The 20,015-nt window shown below is 42.2% G+C and overlaps 1 protein-coding gene and 1 long non-coding RNA gene across 2 annotated transcripts; both read right to left on the bottom strand.

Annotated features, from left to right (window-relative positions):
• Positions 1 to 7,206: 7,206 nt before the first annotated feature.
• LOC307071625 (uncharacterized protein) lies at positions 7,207 to 9,285 on the bottom strand. Its single transcript, XM_079730669.1, has 8 exons — positions 9,213 to 9,285; positions 8,939 to 9,056; positions 8,764 to 8,855; positions 8,565 to 8,682; positions 8,289 to 8,384; positions 7,983 to 8,171; positions 7,618 to 7,770; positions 7,207 to 7,513 (listed from the first exon to the last, which is right to left on the bottom strand). The coding sequence occupies exons 1-8, from the start codon at positions 9,264 to 9,266 to the stop codon at positions 7,302 to 7,304; spliced, it is 1,032 nt and encodes a 343-aa protein (XP_079586795.1). The 5' UTR covers positions 9,267 to 9,285; the 3' UTR covers positions 7,207 to 7,301.
• A 704-nt stretch (positions 9,286 to 9,989) lies between these two features.
• Positions 9,990 to 10,559, bottom strand: LOC307071911. Its single transcript, XR_013811648.1, has 3 exons — positions 10,473 to 10,559; positions 10,184 to 10,394; positions 9,990 to 10,082 (listed from the first exon to the last, which is right to left on the bottom strand). It is a non-coding gene; the product is annotated as an uncharacterized lncRNA (long non-coding RNA).
• Between the last annotated feature and the right edge of the window lie 9,456 nt (positions 10,560 to 20,015).

The following is a 20,015-nucleotide window of genomic DNA, read 5'->3' as shown; positions in this document are numbered from 1 at the left end:
AAGCGGTAAGAGTGGGCGTCTTCCCGCAAGAAGAACCACAACATGGCTGTTGTCAAGCAGGAAATGTTCCTCCTGGTATGTAAACAATTCAGATTAATTATGTTCTACCTTTAACTGTCTGAATCACTATTGCTTTGAATAGTAGGTCTTTTTTGATTACTACAGGCAAAACATTAACATGCTGTGATTTCCTTACAGCTCGAAAAGCTTCAAGCAGCAGGATATAAACCTGTCCTGCTGCTTGGAAAAGCCACTAAAAAGAGCCATGTGGTCAAGGTGTTCACACCTCGTTGCACCTTGGCCACATTTGCGGAGGAGTCCCTCAAAAAAATGGGCTCCATCCATGAGTACATTTGTCAAGGTATGATTCTTTATTTTTATAAATTCCACACACCCTCTGCTTTGTTTACCAAAATACTAACTGCATCTTGTTATTTGTCCACCACATTCATTTTTATCATGGAACTATTGCTACAATTTTTTTGGTTGCCATTTGCAATTTAATAACCCTTTGCAACACTTTTCAAACTTGCACAGGATGGACCCCTTTTGCAAGTGGGACTGCAGAGGGGCCAGAAGAGGGCAGGGGGACCACTCAGGTGAAGACATACAGGAATATCTATGACAATAAAAGAGGCTAATCCTATATATTGTTATATACTGCATATATACTCCAATATATTATGCTACAAATTACAATATACTAAGTCAGCTGTATAAGTGCTAACCTCTTTTCATGTTTGTTTATGGTTATTTATGTGTATAGATGTGTATAGATCTGTATGGTCTTAATTTCATATTTTTTAAAACTGAATTTACACTTGCACTGTTGAAGTTCCACTGTTGGACTTTGAGTGAGTGTTATCTTATGTCATCTTAGATGGACATGGACATGGGAGAGGTGGAGGACAGGGCCGTGCAGGTGGAGGAGGGGGAGGAGGTGGCCCTGCAGGTGGAGGAGGGGGAGGAGGTGGCCCTGCAGTTGGAGGAGGTGGCCCTGCAGGTGGAGGAGGGGGAGGAGGTGGCCCTGCAGTTGGAGGAGGTGGCCCTGCAGGTGGAGGAGGTGGAGGAGGTGGCCCTGCAGGTGGAGGAGGTGGCCCTGCAGGTGGAGGAGGGGGCCCTGCAGGTGGAGGAGGGGGCCCTGCAGGTGGAGGAGGGGGCCCTGCAGGTGGAGGAGGGGGCCCTGCAGGTAGAGGAGGTGGCCCACCCGGACACGGAAGGACCAGGTATGGATTTTTCAATTAAAGTATGCATGAGAAGGTACTAAGTGTCATACAAATAAACATCATTGCCTGAATGAGTAATATTTTATTTTCCATTCCAACAGCGGTCTCTACTGTGCAGAGGAAGCGGAGGAGAAAAGGTATGTTCAGAATGTCTGTACAGATCGAATTGCTAATTGACTACTATTCTTTTCACCATAGCATTACATTTATTGTAGTTATTTTGGAAAAAGGACTGTAATAAGAATGTTGGTTATGACCATTTGAGTCTTTGTTTGAATACCTCAACATTTCTTTCCTACAGAGCATCACAGCCAGAAGGGGCTTGAAAAAAGGAACAAGACTTTACCGAAGAGTAAGATGAAATAGTTTGTAACGATCAGAGCACTGACAAACCCTTTACACAATTTATAATTATGGAATTGTAAATTATTCTCCTGTGTATTCATAGCAGCGATTACAGCATTAATACAGTATTAATAATTACTGTTATTGATTTTATATTTGTGGTATTTTATATTTGCCAGTGGATAAGCATAGATGGTTTTGTTGTGAAAAACATGTTTTTTATATTTTCAGATTGCCCCTACCATATTGGTCGTGACTCCTTCGAAATAAGGAGTTACGGGAAGGAGAGGATGAGAAAGGTTTGACAGACCCATAAAGACCCAGCAAAAACACATGCGTGATTAACTGTAGGAATGACATTCTCGCTGATTGATCATGAGCATGCATATTAAGTGCATACTGTAAATGTAATTTACTCATGTATACAAGTAATTTGCATAAATATTTTGGAATAGTACCGTCAATGCATTTTGTCTATCAAACTCATAGGCTAACACTGAATTTATTATCTTACTAATGAATTTATGGTTCCTTTCCTTGATAGGGCATTAAAGAAGTCCTTGTTGATTGGCAGCCTTGCCCAGTTTGGTATGTATTTAATTTGGTTTCTTTCTGTTTCACTGGGTTTTTTTAAACCACTTCATTGCTTTTCCGAGTATTCTATATTATACCATATTATTTTGCACCATCTTGGTGCAAAATAGCTGCTGCTATTTTAACGTTTAACAGTAGTTCTTCCACCAAACACACTTGCCAACCAGATTTCCTATCAAGTGGTTTCATCATTCCCTTTCTTATGTGTCATACACTATTACATTATTAGATCTTGAATTATTAGAAAATGACTTGAAAGTGTGGTATTGCTCAAGAACAAAAATGTGCGAAGATTGGGCTTGATTTGTAATTGCCTTTATAGATGAGAATCAATATAAAGTAGGTATATACTGTGTGTTATGTAAGTGGAGTTCGACCAATCATCACAAAACGGTTCATTGATATATTATTTGTTCTCTTTTCAGTGGGAAGGAGTGGGCCAGGTCCTGGCAGCCAAAAGATTTGAATTAGTCCCCCTGCCCTCTTCAAATAAAAACATATTTTCAGTCTTTCTAGAATGTGGTGCTACTCCTGATACATGATTGCCCTGCCATTCAAATGTGGTCACTAAGAGCTTAATGACACACACACACATATATATATATATATATATATATATATATATATATATATATATATATATATATATATATATATATATATATATATATGTATGGACACAACAGTTAATATAAATATGAATTCCAGTCTGTAGGCAGTACATGGTGGGTAAAGTTAAAGTAACTCAAAAGTTGTGGGCTGAAGGGTCTCTAGCTAATAGAGTAGTAGCAGTAATTAATTGAGTATTTAATCCATTCAATGTATTTAAGATATGCATCCAGGTATAATTGCAAATGGCTATATTGTATAGAAAATATTGATTTTAAACATACAAGTGCAAGCAGGGCCTACTGAATGTCAATTTAGTCACAACAGATTATTAAAATATTGTGCTGATAGATCTTTATTCAACACCAAAACACCAGATTCTCTTGGATGATTAAGTTAGCTGCTACGTCAAACCAACCATGGTGTGGTGGTGGTTTCATATATGTGAAAGGGCATTCAAATATAGCCTACTACAATAATAATAATAATACATTTTATTTGTAAATCACTTTTCATAAAAATAATCTCAAAGTGCTACAACAAAACACGAAGGGCAATAACACAATAAAATAAATAATAATCTAAGGACCATAGGTGTTATAGGGTGTACCGATGAGAAGGCTGTTACAGTAATCAAGCCTGGAGGGGATTAAGGCGTGGACGAGTTTCTCTGCGTCAGAGAAGGTGAGGATTGGGCAGAGTTTTGATCAATGATCAATTAGGAGGCCGAAGCCCTAAAGGACAACCCTGTCTCATGAAAATTACGTTCCCAGAGAACTATTCGGCATTCTCAATTACGTTTGTCTGAAAACGTATTTTGTCTCGACAGAAAAACATGGTGGCTAAGCCTATGATGGTTGCTATGGACGCTGAAACTAGCAGCCCGAATGCCGTTTAAAGCATGGAAATAAAACCATTGTCTTTGCTGATTATGTTATTTTATGGAACCGTGTAATGATGTTATTTTTCCACACATAAACACAGAACAGTCTGTTCAACCCGGTATCACGCCAAGGCGTGAAATAGATACATTGGTCCACCTCGCAAGGAGTGTTCAGTGTCACGCTATGCCTGACCAAAGCGTGAAGAGATACACGTTTCTTCCGCCCATCTAAATGAATGGAGGAATAGCACCAATAGGGGTCGATACGTTCTCCCAGCATTTGGGGGAAATGGTTACGTATATATATATATATATATTAGATTAGATTAGAAAACTTTATTTATCCCAAAATGGGCAATTTCGTTCACAGTTTCCAGTCTCACATAATAGATTACTTAATAAATACAATAAATAGCAATAGGAGGTAGACAAAAACATATATCAAAGGCAGTCCAACACACACATTTAACTCACAATTCATTTCAGCCCGTCAGTAACAACCACCCTGCCCCCGGAAACACCCAGCAACACTGGTGTGCTCTCCACCTACTCCTTACTTTTGTCATCATTTAGTAACCTGATGGTTGCAGGGATAAAAGAGTGGGAGTACCTCATTGTTCTTGTCCTGATTGAACAGTAGCGCCGCCCTGAAGGCATTAGGCATATATATATATATATATATATATATATATATATATATATATATATATATATATATATATATATCCAATATTTTAGGACAGATTGACCATTAAACGTGTTTCTAATAACATTTCTAACGAGAAATATACTTTTTACTTGCATAATCTTCAGTCAGTGAATGTGTCTGATCTTTTGTTCGATAGTTAGTTTTATGGTCTCCCTAGCATGTTTCAAAGACGTCAGGTTGCTAGGGACGCGACGATCTAGTTGTGGGCCAGCAGAGGGTAACATTTATACCGAATTTGGCCTGTAACCAAATGTATGATATGCTATACGTATAGCCTAGTTTATATGTTATAAATATTTGTTATATGGTCTGGTTATACCTGAACTTGGTTAAAGATGTTCAATGGTCAGATACAGATCATGTTATAACGATAATTGAATAAAAGTTATGGTCTACTTATAGATAGAATATTACACGACGTAATAATTGTATACATATAATAGCCTATATTTTAATATTAAATTAATTAATTACAATAACGGCTTTAAACATGTGACATGCCTACGTTTTTTGGGCCTTTTCTTTTCAATGGGCCTGCGTCAACGTCACGTGACTCTCGGCAAACCACGTTGGTTAAAGATGGCAATGGAGCTTGGTTAGGAAATAGAAAGATATACCATGAAAATATCTTCCCGTAACGGGGCAAACAAGGTGTCATTTGTCATCTACGTTTCGAGGCGATTGCAACGGTGCCATGCATGACCATATTTGACTATGTTTCAGGGTAGTAATTAGCTGTCGATTTTGGAGGCCTTTATAGATAATAACCAGCTATAGATTTGCTACCCGATGGAGTTTTCTGACAAATTACATGTTATTTAGCATCTACATTAGCAGCTGAGTCCAATGAGATCAAGCTCGACCTTGTGCCACACAGAGATCATGCCCTAGACCATAGGTGTACCATGTAAAATACAGGGGCCATGTAGTGTAGGGGGCCGTGTAGGGCCGTGGAGTGTCATGCTTTGTGTCATTGGACTCAGCTCAATGTGTAGATGCTAAATAACATGTCATTTGTCACAAACTTTTATCGGGAAGCAAATCAATAGCTGGTCATTATTGATTAAGGCCTCCAATTTCGACAGCTAATTACTACCATTAAACATGTTTGAATGTGTTCATGTGTGGCACCGTTGCAATCGCCTGGAAGCGTAGATATTGAAGGACATCTTGTTTGCCCTCTTACGCACCGGCCCTACAAGAAATTACTCAGCAAGTGCTCCATCTTGTTGCACCTCACCCAGCGGCTCGCTTACAAGATTTTGGTCTGAAGTTCTACCCAAACCTACACCCTAGCCATCCAACATGCATATCTGAGAATCAGGCCTCTCTTTAATAATGACAAAAAGTTATGAGAGAAACACACATTAACTTTTTGTTATCTCATAAGCGGCGTGGTGCCGGCTCCTTTTGACCTTTTGACCCCCGACTTCAAAAACGTGGCCACAGGCCAGCTGTGTCTACACACCTTTAGCCACAAATGTACACCTCCATCCCACAAAAAATGGGGACTAGAAACTAACCTTTGTCTTATGTACATTTACTGTACTGTTGGAGGTCACGCCCCTTTGCCGACCTTTTCGAGATAGCTAGGGATGCTAAAATGTTTACACACATTTCCCGGGGCCCCGTGTACGACATATCCGAGATTTGGAGTTCTAGCCCTTAGAGAAAAAAAGTTTTCCCAAATGGAGTGTCATTTGGACAAAGCCCCTCAGAAGTGTAGCCTGCAAGACCTAATGGTTCAGAATGTGGTGGAAAAACAGTTTTTGAGATAGGAAGGTCCTACCGCCCTGAAATTTTAATACCTTGTTCTAGGGCCTAACTGGGACCTCCGCACCGAAACTTGGCCCGGTCGGACCCCGAGGGCAGGAAGGGGGGGCCCTTCCTGTCCGAGACTTGGCCCGGTCAGACCCCGAGGGCAGGCCCCCCCTTCCTGCCCTCGGGGTCCGACCGGGCCAAGTTTCGGTGCGGAGGTCCCAGTTAGGCCCTAGAATAAGGTATTAAAATTTCAGGGCGGTAGGACCTTCCTATCTCAAAAACCTTTTCCACCACATTCTGAACCATTAGGTCTTGCAGGCTACACTTCTGAGGGGCTTTGTCCAAATGACACTCCATTTGGGAAAACTTTTTTTCTCTAAGGGCTAGAACTCCAAATCTCGGATATGTCGTACACGGGGCCCCGGGAAATGTGTGTAAACATTTTAGCATCTCTAGCTATCTCGAAAAGGTGGAAAAAGGGGCGTGACCTCCAACAGTAGAGTAAATGTATATGACAGAGGTTATGTTTCTAGTCCCCATTTACTGTGGGATGTAGGTGTACATTTGTGGCTTAAGGTGGGTAGACACAGCTGGCCTGTGGACACGTTTTTGAAGTCTGGGGTCAAAAGGTCAAAAGGAGCCGGCACCACACCGCTTATGAGATAACAAAAAGTTAATGTGCATTTCTCTCATAACTTGTCCTTAAAGTGACTGTCAACGTATGCTTTTGGCGACTGGGTTGCCATACCACAAAGGTTCAAAGTAGTTTTTCATCAACCCCCAAACCTTGACATTCTTTCTCATTATAACAAGATATTTCTCGAATCTCATCCACTTCTGAAATTGTATATATGAATGAAATTCATAGTATCCGCGTTTACATGGCACATCTGATCCGCATAGATTTCTATGCGTCATAGATCTCTTCCTAAAATGTGATCCGAATGTACTGTATACATGGCAGTAACAAAAGTGTCCGTTAAGTCTCGTGCATAGAAATCTATGCGGAACAGATGTGTCCATGTCAATAAGGCTAGTGAGGTTATAGCACTATTTATTCTCACCCACCCCATCTTGAATTGAAGAGATAGATTTTTTTATTTTTTTATTTTAAACATAGCAATAACAATGATCATTTGTGTACATCAAGCGAGGCACGAAACCACACCATCAACTAAGTTGCTTGTTCTCTTGCATCTTCCTCATCCTCGCTGGTGTCTGGACTGACCAGGCCCATCGGATCACATTCCTCTTCCTCACAAACATCAAGGAGGACAGAGGCCAATGGACCTAGAGCAGTCTTATACCGCTGCAGGACCATTTGATGTCGTTCTTCCACTTCCGCAAGTCTTCTTGCCAAGAGACAGTGAAGTCCATTTTCATCTTCTACAAGTAGAGGACAGAAAACCCAACGACGTTAATATATATTGAAACATCCCCCACTAATTGAATACATTAAATGGGATCCCCAAAACTTGTCTTTAACTTACCGTATCTTGCAAGCTCCGTCTTGAGGGCCACTCCCAGGTTCTGCAACCACGTACAGTGCTGGGCCATCTCCAACACCAGGATAGGGAGCTCCTCTTCCAGCCGTGTTTTCAGCATTTCCTGGTCGTGCAGTCGTTTCTTGACCCCGATTGTTACTAATGATCCAAAATATTAAGATCAATACATGAGTATCTGGCATAACATTTAGCAATGCAACCATAATGGAAACAGAATTTAGAAATGATGTTTCTTTCCCAAAATCGTTTTATATATTACAAAACCACCATTATATTTAATATATCATTTCAGGATAGTTCACTATTCCGATATACTGCATGACATTTTAAAAGCATTGAAAAATGCATACCACTGCCATAGTCCTCCCATGGCCATATTGCGCCAGTGCTCTGTCCAGCCAAAGAGTGGTCAACCAAGGCCACATCAATCCTTTTGGAGAGGTCTGCAACAAGACTGTTGTATTTATCAATCTCCTGGAGAAGGCGCTTTTTGTCTTCCGTCAACTTTCTTTGGAGACGATGGCGAAGCTTGTTGCTGTCTAGATTGTTTAGGAGAAACGTAATATGCAGACACAAAAACCTTGTATAGGTTATATTAAAAACAATATAGAATCATTGTTAGGTATACCGGATAACTCAAGAAAAAGCCTACATACCATTCTGACGGTAGAGGGTTTGTTTCTGTTGCTTTAGACCCAGATGGAGACCCTCAATGGACTGCTGGAGAACGTGCAGACCCGTTACTGGGGTCTCTGTAGATATCCGTTAGGGTGAAATTAAGCTCAGTGTACTGTATTCTATACAATGCAACCGAGTTTTCTAGATTTTTGCAGCACTAATGCTTCACTGATTGTGTATTATTTTGATTACCGTTTGAACACAAATGTCTGTAAGGAAACTGCAAAAAGGCATGTATATTGTTCTGTCCTCACCGCTCTCTGCCCATTCCTTGACTTCAGCAATCCACTGTACAGCCATTGCATTTGAGCACTGCAGGTCCTTCTGCAGTTGTGACAGCCTCTCTGCCTCTTCTTCTGCCCTTTTAGATGTCTAAAATATTTACAATAATTACAATAGGAACTCAGTCTGCCTAACAACTGGCACAAAAACATACATGAATATGAAACATACCTTCACATATCTTGTGGAGAGGGCCTTGTGTAGCGTCTCTGCTTTGTGATGGTTCCAACCCATTGCATGCACAGTGAGCATGTCCACACGTGCTGGTATAAGGAGAATTACATTATGTTCTGCAATCTATGAGCAATATTAGATGATAGCATAAACTCAGACCAAAGTGACTTACCTGCTTTTGACATGTACTTTGTTGTCAGGGCACAACGGGAGAGGTAGCTGTTTATTTGCTCCACCTCCTCACCGGCAGTTGTGCCTGCTCCCTTCTGATTCCGACCACTCCATTTTATCTGTTGCAAGGATGGGTGGATTTGGGGTTCATTAGAGCCAATGAAGCAGTTGGAAAACGTGGACAAATATTATGGAAAAGGAATTCAGCTTAAAGCTGTCCATTCCTATAGTAACACATGGCGTATTCATTTGAAAATAACAGATAACAGACATACCTCACACTTGGTAGCATGAGCTCTTGCATGCATGATGCTCAGGAAGGGCTTCATTTCTGTGAGGCTCTTGAGAGCTGGAATGGCCGAAGCAACTTTTTGTAGGTATGGCCAGTATTTGCATGCCACATCCATAGCAAAAAACTGTGCCTTGCTTGGGAGAAGCTCCCTTTGGAGATACATAGGATACGCAAATATCTCTCCTCGGTACATGTTAAGGGCTTTTAAAAGGAAGCCATGCCGACACACCGCAACCTCAACGCCTTCCTCATCCAGTTTAGAGGCCCGCCTAGAGGTCTCCCTTGCTGCTGCAGAAGCTGGCCAATATCCACTCCTGACTAGGTCTCTCACATCAGGGGCCCACTGCTGCAGGCATGTTTGGCACACATAACGTGGCAAATGCAAATCATAACGCCCTAACGAAAAAAACAACATTAGTCATAATCATTGACACATATTGTATATTAGACTAACAGAAGTCTAAATAGAGAACTGGTTTCTACCATTGATGGTAATCAAGATGACTGGTTTCCCAGCTTCCACTGTGAAGCTAGGGACCTGGCAGGTGCAGTGCTGTGCTGGCATTGTGGGTAAAATGCGATCTGTCGAAAAGAAAAGTGAACATTCTGTATATGGCAGCAGACTGAATAAACAAGATAAGGATCAGGAAGTCTAGACAGGTAGATTTGTCAGACCTTACCTTGCTCATGTGTGGCATATATTCCAGTCTCTCCTATTGAGATACATGTGGATGGGGGAATGGCTTTAAAGAAGCCATCCACCACGCTGTCCCTGTTGTGGAGTGGCCGTTTGCTGTGGTTATGCATGTCGCAGGCCCCACAAAACCACTGCTCCGGAAGGCACTCTCTGCACCTAAGCAGACAAAACACTCAAGTCAAGTCACTCAATTTATATGATATACTTTTTTTAGTGTACATAGATACATTCTATTATTTGATTGATGAACATCCAACCTTATAACAGCCGGCTTGTGGCAGAAGCAACACAATGGCTTGCCAACAGCCTCAGATTCCAAAAGGCATCTGAGGTGGTACGGCCGTGCTTCCTCCCAACGGTCAGAGGCTTTCTGCTGCCTAACAGACCACGATGATGCTGCGCTTCTCTCAGGCTCAGCAGGACAGGGGCTTGAATCCAGTAGGGCAGAAAGCCTCTCCATGTTTTGTTCTGCAAATAAAATATAACCAAATGATCTACATTCTATATACAGTATTTGGATTTCAGAATTAAACACTGTATATTTACCAAACATCTCTTGAGGATTTTGCTGTGCTCTGGGTAAGGGCAAGGAATCCTCTGAAGGAAGTGCCAACACCTCAGTGTCCATGCCTGTTAAACAGTACATGACAGATTAATATATCTCTACGGCAGACACTCAAGTGCTTGCACTGCTGCAAGAAACTCATTTGACAGTAAGTACGTCAATCAAACGGTCGTACGGCACTCCCTCTCCCCCGCTCCCATGTACTTGTACTTGGAATGGGTAGAGTCAGCGTTGAAGGAGAGGGGGTAGGACCATTTGAGTTGTGTATTTTCAAAATCTGCTGGCGTTTCGCAAATCCCATACCCAACCTTTAACGGTCCAAATGTTACAAATCGACTTTGACCCACGGGAACGAAAAATCGAATAATAGAAAATTCTGACCCATCCCTAATTGCCATGGGTAATTGTTTGTCACCAAATTAAACTAATCTGAATTTGCACATAAACAAACCTGTAGTTAGGCCACTCCATCGGTCTGCACGGCCTGTATGGCCCGCACGTCCTCCACGTCTCCCTCTGGCCTTGCCGCGTCCGCTCCGTTTGGTTGAGCTCCGTGGTGAATCCCCTCCAGATCTTGCCCGATTGACATTCTCCGCAGCCTCCTGTGTGTTTAAGTCCAACATCTTGTTAGACGGAGTTTCTGAGGTACTGAAACATTCATTTCATGTACAAGTTCAAGTTCAGTTAATGTACAAAAGGTTGTTACCATGGCTTCTGCAAGGAATTGGTCATGCATCAACCCAACGGCAAGGTGTCTTCCTTCTGTGCGGGGGTCACGGAGATCCAGGTCAAACAACTTGTCCATAGCAACACGAGAGAAAAGTTACAGCGATAGAATGAATAGAACTACTGCCGACAATCGATCTTGAGAATGCTTGTAAGATTAGCAGTCCTATCTATATGTCGCTCGAGAGCAGCGTCATAGAGCTCGTAAGTTCGCCCCTTCCGGTAGGCCCCTCATGGGACCTCTGAGATCGAAAAATATGAATGGGTTTCAATGGAGAGAAAGTAATTATTTTCTGGTCCCCGTCTTTATATGTGCTGGATTACACATATGTATACGTAGCGGAAGAGTCGGAGCCAGGCTGAGCCAAAGTCGGCGCATTTTCCACATAGCCTGCATTAATAGAGTCATTTTTTAGTTTTTATAGTTTTTTATAGCTGCTAGGCGTAAAGAGTTCACCTTTCAAAGCGGGATGTTTATTGCGGGGGAGGAGCCACGGCGGCAGTCGTGATCGTAATTTCCGGTTAGTGCACCACGGAGTACTCGATTTGGAACAGCACCCACATCTGAAAAATTAACGTAGTAGATAGTACGGATAGTATACTTCCTTTAAGTATACTCATGGAAGTACAGGTATTGGAACACGGCAGCCTTAACAGCATAGCCTATTTGTATAATAAGGGAAATAATTACTTTTCCAAAGCCAAAACTTACTTTATTTTTCAAGTTTTACAAAGAAGAAATCTAAAAATCATTGTACAAGATACTGTGTGTGTGTGTGTGTGTGTGTATGTGTGTGTGTGTGTGTGTGTGTGTGTGTGTGTGTGTGTGTGTGTGTGTGTGTGTGTGTCTGTGCGTGTGCGTGCGTGTGTGTGTGTGTGTGTGTATAACACGCTATTTTATGTTGAAATGCGACGTAATCCAGTGTTCACGAAAAGTACACTGTCAACGTATGCTTTTGGCGACTGGGTTGGCTCTCAGATATACGTGTTTCTAACAAGATGATATCATTAAAAGTTACATAAAGTAACAGTTTAATAACACAAACGCAGGAAGCACGTGAGCTGCTAGTTTAGCGAAAGCAACCTGACGTCGTTGAAACATGCGAGCGAGCCGATCAAATCCTAATAACTATAAAACTAAAGATCAGACACAATCACTGACTAAAGATTATGCAAGTAAAAAGTATATTTCTCGCTAGAAATGTTATTAGAAACACGTTTAACGGTGAATCGGTCCTAAAATATTGCATTTCCCATTCAGATAATAAAGATTAATAAAGATCATACACATTCACTGACTGAAGATTATGTAAGGAAAATGTACATTTCTCGCTAGAAAAGTCATTAGAAACGCATTTAATGGTGTATCTGTCCTAAAATATTGCATTTCCCATTCAGATAATAAAGATTAATAAAGATCATACACATTCACTGACTGAAGATTATGTAAGGAAAATGTACATTTCTCGCTAGAAATGTCATTAGAAACGCGTTTAATGGTGTATCTGTCCTAAAATATTGCATTTCCCATTCAGATAATAAAGATTAATATAAGCTACGCCGTGTTCCGGAGCCGCGGGGGATTCTGGGAATTGGGGTTCTCAGTTGACAAATGGGGCTTTTGTGAACTTGTTTTGTTGTTAGGATACAAACGTGTCTCCCCCCCTCAACAAACGTGTCCCCCCCCCCCCCCCTTCAACTAACGTGTGTCCCCCCCCCTACAATCGTGTGTCGTCGTCCCCCTCAACAAACGTGTCTCCCCCCCCCCCCCCCCCTCCCCGGTCAACAACAGTCTCCCCCCCCCCCCCCCCCTAAACAATCGTGTCCCAAACCCCGAAACCCGCCTCCACAGCGGCACACGTGGATACTGTAGGTATAACACGCTATTTTTTACGTTGAAATGCTACGTATCCAGTGTTCATGGAAACGTGCACCGTCAACGTTTTTTCTTGGCGACTGGGTTGCTGGGTTGGTGTGTCCCCCCCCCCCCCCCCCCCTACAATCGTGTGTCCCCCCCCCCCTCAACAAACGTGTCTCCCCCCCCCCCCCCCTCCCCGGTCAACAACAGTCTCCCCCCCCCCCCCCTAAACAATCGTGTCCCAAACCCCGAAACCCGCCTCCACAGCGGCACACGTGGATACTGTAGGTATAACACGCTATTTTTTACGTTGAAATGCTACGTATCCAGTGTTCATGGAAACGTGCACTGTCAACGTTTTTTCTTGGCGACTGGGTTGCTGGGTTGGTGACACAAACCAGCACCGCAAACTTTCTCTCCCGCTTGAGATGACGTGTTTCTTTATAGTGTAACGACCTCGCCCGTGACATAATCATGTCGAGTTGAAGGTAGTTTTAATGGACCAAAAACCAGGTCACTGAAACCGGTAACATTGTAACAACATTGAAACCAACAGCTGAAAACCGGACCCAAACAAACCCCGGTTACCCCGGCAACACGGTCTCACTCGCGTGCAGGCCCCCACCCTCCTGTTCTTCCAAGGCCCTCCCCCAGCTGACCTAATGATTCGCCCCACACGCTGTTTGACAAGAATAACATTACAATACATGCACATAGAACAACTGGCATAACGGACAACGAAATATAATGTAACACATAACACACAAACTATTTAACTGTCCCAGGGTCGCTACAATAGATTCATGGGTCTGATTCGCCGATTTCCCATGCTGATATCCCGAAAGATTCTCGGGCATCTTCGACAATTTGGCTATAGATTGTCTCATTACACGCAAAATAATATAATTATAGCCTAATTATATATATAGGTTTTGGCATAAACATAACTAGGGTGCACTGTACTATCTGCGCACACCCTTTCTGAAGCCTCTCTCTCGCTCTCTCTCTCTCTCTCTGTCCCTCCCGCTCTCTCTTTCTCTCTCTCTCGTAGCGTTTTGTGGAGAACGTTAATTGTCTTAGAACACTCCCATTCAGAATGCATTGGTTTACATTTTGTTTTGTGTAACACGCAAAAAGTCAGACTATCGTGCTCGGGAACACGCTTCAATAGATTAACGTTCGTGCGCAGGAGCACGCAATGGCGTGATACCGGGTTGGACATAATTCGGTTGTTCGATACCCAACCCTACACTCGACACAGATTCATGCATAAGCGTCATCAGGAGATTTTTCTGCCACAGAGGTCAAGTCAGAGAAAAAAGGTCTGATAATGGAACCAACTTTGTCAGTTCTAACTGTTGAGTTGAAGAGTGCTGTCAGAGACTTCAACCAAAACAAGCTGGACGATTCTCTCATGCAGAAAGGAATAAAGGGGATCTTTAACCCACCATATGGAGCTCATCATTGAGGAGTTTAGGAGCGGAAGGTGCAGCAAGTCAAAAGGTTGCTTTGCACAGTGGTAAGACAGCAAGAATTCGATGAAGAGGCACAACATACTGCATTGTGTGAAGTAGAGGCTGTGTTTAAAGGGGACATATTAAACCACCAGGTGTGAGTGTGTTTAGCCTTACAAGCTGTTTCGAAAATCTGCCCCATATGACATCACTAGTGGGCGTGTCGACCTAGATCTGTGCTGGATAGATGAGCAACGTTTACTTCAGTCCACTGGGTAGGCTGGTAGACTGATCTATCCAGTGGACACGGCCACTGGTGATGTCATATGGGGCAGATTTTTGAAACGGCTTGTAAGGTTAATCCCTCACACCTGGTGGTATAATATGTCCCCTTTAATGACCCCATCATCACCCCAATCACCTCATCTAGTGGTGACCTAAATGACCTTGAGGCAATAACTCCACACAACCTCTGCAGCTCAAAGCAAAGAAACTTCTACCATCTGGCTTGTTTACAAAAAACAATCAATACGCTTGCAGGCATTGGAGGCAAGTCCAATACATTGCTGACCTGTTCTGGAAAAGGCAGGTGAATGAATACCTCCCACTAATGCAAGCACATCAAAAAAAAGAAAAAGCTTTGCAGTTGGAGACTTTGGCTTGTCATGGGTTCAGCACCCAGACATTTGTGGCCATTAGGATGGATCACAGAAACCATGACCGACTCCAAAGGATTTGTTTGACTGAAGATGCAAACGGAATGTTAAAGGTCCCATGACATGCCACCAGGTGTGGTGTGATTAGCCGTTACAAGCCGTTTTGGAAATCTGCCTCTTAGGACATCACAGGTGGGGGTGGCCACCTAGATGTGTGACTGATAGATGAGCAACGTTTGCTACAGACCACTGGGTAGGCTGGTAGACTGATCTATCCAGCACACATCTAGGTGGACATGCCCACCTGTGATGTCATAAGAGGCCGATTTCCAAAATGGCTTGGCTAATCACACCACACCTGGTGGCATGTCATGGGACCCTTAAAGCCATCCTATTATTTACGTTGACTCACCCGAGAATACAGCCGATGTCAGTCCGGCAATGTCACGATCAGGTGCTGTGGAAACATATAATTTTGAACACTTGCATTTAAGTGTTTGTTTTCCATCACCTTAAGCTTTTCGTTTAGTTAAGAGCTTATTTGTTATTTTGAAACCGTTTTTACTCATCTTTGGGATCCCTTTATTCAAAATATATATATATATTTTTTTTTTTTGACTGCGTTTTGGGGTGCGTGCTGTGGCGAATGTCAAAAGCAGAGGCGTGATATTCTTTCTGTGACTTTATTGAAACGTTCCAAGAGTACACCAAGACTTAACTTAACCGAAAGCTTAACATTTACTAGCCGACTTCCCTAACTCTCCTCACTAACTGTCTTCACTAACTCTTCTTAAAGCAAAGCATGATGGGAACACATCAGCAACCAATAAAACCATACAACGAACGGTATAAAACAATAAAAGAATGGTATAAAACAATACAACGAACATAGCCCATTTATTTTTCTGACACTCAAACGGCAGCCAATCTGCGGCAGAACGCTCACCACACACCAGCTTGAGGTGGAGAGTGAGGGAATTAATGAGTCGGCCAATTATAGAGGAGGATGATTAGGGGGCCAGATTGAATGAGCCTGGTTGGGCCAGGACACCGGGGAAACCCATACTCTTTTGCGATAAGCGCACTGGGATCTTTTATGACCTCAGTGAGTCAGGACCTCGGTTTTACGTCTCCTCTAAAGGACGGCGCCTTCCACAGCACAGTGTCCCCGTCACTGCACTGGGGGATTGATGTTAAGGCCAGAGGGAAAAATGCCACCTATTGGCCACCACCCGACACCACTTACAGCTTACTAACATGTAAGTACCTGTTTGCTCAAAGTGTAATGTCTGTTAACAGATATCTGCATATAAATGCAGAATTTGTGATTGGAATCTGAAAGGTTCTGGTTTCCGTTTGTAGTCCATTTGTAGTCGTATTGGCCAATCACAGTTGAGCGTGCTTTGCTAGCATGCAGGTGAACAGTCTTTGTGGAGAGCAAGTCTTGGAACCGATCGGCTATCATCTGACAACAAGTTTAGCTAATTATTAGCTTTTGATAGAGATAGAGATTAGCTCAAATGTCACCCGTACCTACAAAAAATAGAAATAACGATGATCAGCACAAGGTAGAGGAAGTCTTGGCCTGGGTATCTGTGATCCGTCTACACCAGAACCTGAGACCTGATCCTTGGCCTGCTGTCCCCAGGCTTCACCATCATCAGAGGATTGCCCAGTCCAAGTGAAATATAGCTAGTGTTGTAACTTGGAAAAGTTTTAATTGTGTATTAATTGTCTATTTGAACTGTGCTACTGTTTTTGGTGTATTGTTTATAACTATATATACATATATATTATGACTTAGAATGTATCCTTATAACTGCATAAAAAGTGACCATTTATATGTCCTAAGGACGTAAAGGAAGATCATGTGATGGGATCTGGAAGTGTATTCAAAAGTGGATGAAAGAAACATAATATTCACAAACATCCATCTTGAATGCTAAACACAGTATCGACCACACATTCAAACCATAGAGAAACGCTTTTAAAACTTTTCCAACCATAATCTTTATGAGACATATTACTTTATGGACTGGTTACAAGCTAACATGCTGGTTTCCTACTTTTCAGACTGGTTTGCTACATAACGGACTAGTGTAAATTACGGACTAGTTTACTGACTTGCAGACTGGTGGACTACCTTATGTAATTTTTAACAACTCTAAAGAATGGTGAACTGTCTTACAAACTGCTTCACTGCCTTACTGACTAGTTTTCTGCCCTACAAACTGGTTTCTAACTTAAACACTGGTTAATGACATTACAGACAGTTTCCTTTTCTTTTTTCAAAGAATTTATTAAGAGTTTATTAAGTACAGGCTGTTTAACTGTACAGGTGGAAGCAGGTAATACCAAACCCATCTTACATCCGTCCAACCCACTTAGTGGACACCATCACAGATAACGAAGCATCACCACCCACTGCCTGCATGCCTGCTCGGCTGCTGATCGTTTACTAACTGTCGGTTTGTGGTGTGCCCAAGGACATCCCCTATCTCACACCCAATATTCTGCACACATCCTCAGTCCTCTGGGCCAACAGGAGGAATATTTCCCTGTTTACTCAAGTGCCACTTCATGATTAAAACCTAATCAGCCTCCTTCAGCCAGCAGCCCGGCACACACTGACACAGTGAACATTCATTATCCCAGCAGACAGTGTGGGTGTGTGTGTGTCTGTTTGTGTATGCATGATTGTTAGTGTGTGTGTGTGTGTGTGTTTGTGTGTGTGTATCTGTGTGTGTGTGTGTGTGTGTGTGTGTGTGTGTGTGTGTGTATCTGTGTAAGAGCATGATTTCATTGAGGATTTAAGATCTAGGAGGAGAGGGAATATGAGGCAGAAGAGATTAAAAGAGGTGAGAAGAGATGTCTGACGGGAAGGAAAGAAAAAGAGTGAAGAATGAACAGCGGCAATTAAAAGTTACAAAGGTGAAGTTTAAACGATTTCTGATCAAATATTGGCGAGATAAGGATGGAGAAATATAGCACTGCAGAAAGGAATAAGGTATAGTGTGGTATATATACCTATAATTGAATGATTAAAAACATCTGAGCTGGATTTACAGTAATACAAGGTATAGCTGGGCCACGTTGTCAACGGACACCTCTGGTGTTTGTCTCAATTCCATGTGAAGATGTCTGCAGGTCTGAGCCGCTCCTACCTCGTCACCACGAGATCAAGGCTTCATCTGCAACACAAAGTGTGAACCATAAAGTACAGAGTCAAGCCCAAAGGACACAAGGCTGATTCCACTTCATTTTGTAGGGAGACCCACAAACAAATAGGATCATGTTTTCTTGACAGAGCAGGACAGGGGGCAGGGATAGAGCTGGGCTGTATATAGGATCATGGTGTCTTATGGCTGTATATAGGACCATAATGTCTTACTGAGCTGTATATAGGATCATAGTGTCTTATAGAGCTGTATATAGGATCACAGTCTCTTATGGCTGTATATAGGATCACAGTGTCTTAAGGCTGTATTAAGGATCACAGTGTCTTATAGAGCTGTATATAGGATAATAGTGTCTTATGGAGCTGTATAGAGGATCAGTTTCTTTTTGGCTGTATATAGGATCAGAGTGTCTTATCGAGCTGTATATAGGATCATAGTGTCTTATGGTGCTCGGCTGTATTTCTTCGCTTGGTATACAACTCAAGTCTATGTAGGACTGCAAAATTGTAAAACATTGTTTCTTGTCTGTTCTGAGCTGTGACACATGTTGTACACCATGATATGATAAGCAACGCCTATTTAATTGCAGCCTTTCGTGCTCAACCTCTGCCATGTTTGCTAGCTTTCTAATCCACTATATCACACACAATGTGGTCATTGAGATGCATAGTCTATTAGCAATACCAATGGACATTTGCTACATTTTGCCATGTATATTATGACATGTACCAATGAGGATACCTGTAGCCTACAACATACTGAGAAAACCCATAAGCACACACCATGAGTCATCCCCCATCTCTGTCTTTCTCACACACACTTTCAGGGAACACAGGGGGTTCGGCTGTTTTAAGGATTTAAATTATGAGGAATGGAAAGCAAAGGTCAGATTCACACACACACACACACACACACACACACACACACACACACACACGCACACACACACACACATTCTCGTATTTGTTACCTTCTTAGGACCACCACAAAAATGCCTACCTTTTTAGGACCACACTTTCTAGACATTGTAGAAACTTATAAATTACACCCATGAACTTGAAAAAAAATCTGTTTTATTAATATCACTTCAGATTTAAGATTATTACCTTTTAAGGGTCACCACAAAAATGCCTACCTTTTTAGGACCACACTTTCTAGACATAGTAGAAACTTATGAATTACACCCCTGAACTTAAAAACAAATCAATTGTATTAATATCACTTCAGATTTAAGATTATTATTATATTATTTTTAATTACCACATTTTTTTTACCATACTTGTTAAGTCCGTCTTAAAAACAAACGGTAACCATACAACATTGGCTTTTAATGAGACAACTATGATTTAGTCCATTTCTGAGTAAATTGTAGGCCTACTCATCATGGCTGCGGCCCAGTGTTTCCCGTTATGTTTCTCCCTTCCATGCGTCCCCTGTGCTCCTGTCTGTCTCTCTGTGCCTCTGCTGTAGACATCAGAACACCTGCTTGCTATCCCTGCACCTTTTCAGTCAACCACACTCCACCATTCCGATTGCTCATCAGCCCTCTGCCAGTCATCTCCTCTCTACTTCATGGCATGTGTCTGTGTCTTGCATTCAGGCCCCCTTGCACACAACAGTGTTAATTCAAGATGAAGATTTAGACAATAAT

Source organism: Pollachius pollachius, assembly GCF_949987615.1.
Source record: "Pollachius pollachius genome assembly, chromosome: 2".
NCBI lineage: Eukaryota > Metazoa > Chordata > Actinopteri > Gadiformes > Gadidae > Pollachius > Pollachius pollachius.
Note: the sequence above shows the minus strand (reverse complement) of the source record. Positions and strands in the feature narration are given on the sequence as shown.

Coding starts and splice junctions, on each gene's coding strand:
- LOC307071625 (XM_079730669.1), bottom strand. CDS start 9,266: ATGAAGCCCTTCCTGAGCATCATGCATGCAAGAGCTCATGCTACCAAG. Junction 8,385..8,564: donor CAAGGAATGGGCAGAGAGCG/GTGAGGACAGAA, acceptor GGATATCTACAG/AGACCCCAGTAACGGGTCTG. Junction 8,172..8,288: donor AACCCTCTACCGTCAGAATG/GTATGTAGGCTT, acceptor TAAACAATCTAG/ACAGCAACAAGCTTCGCCAT.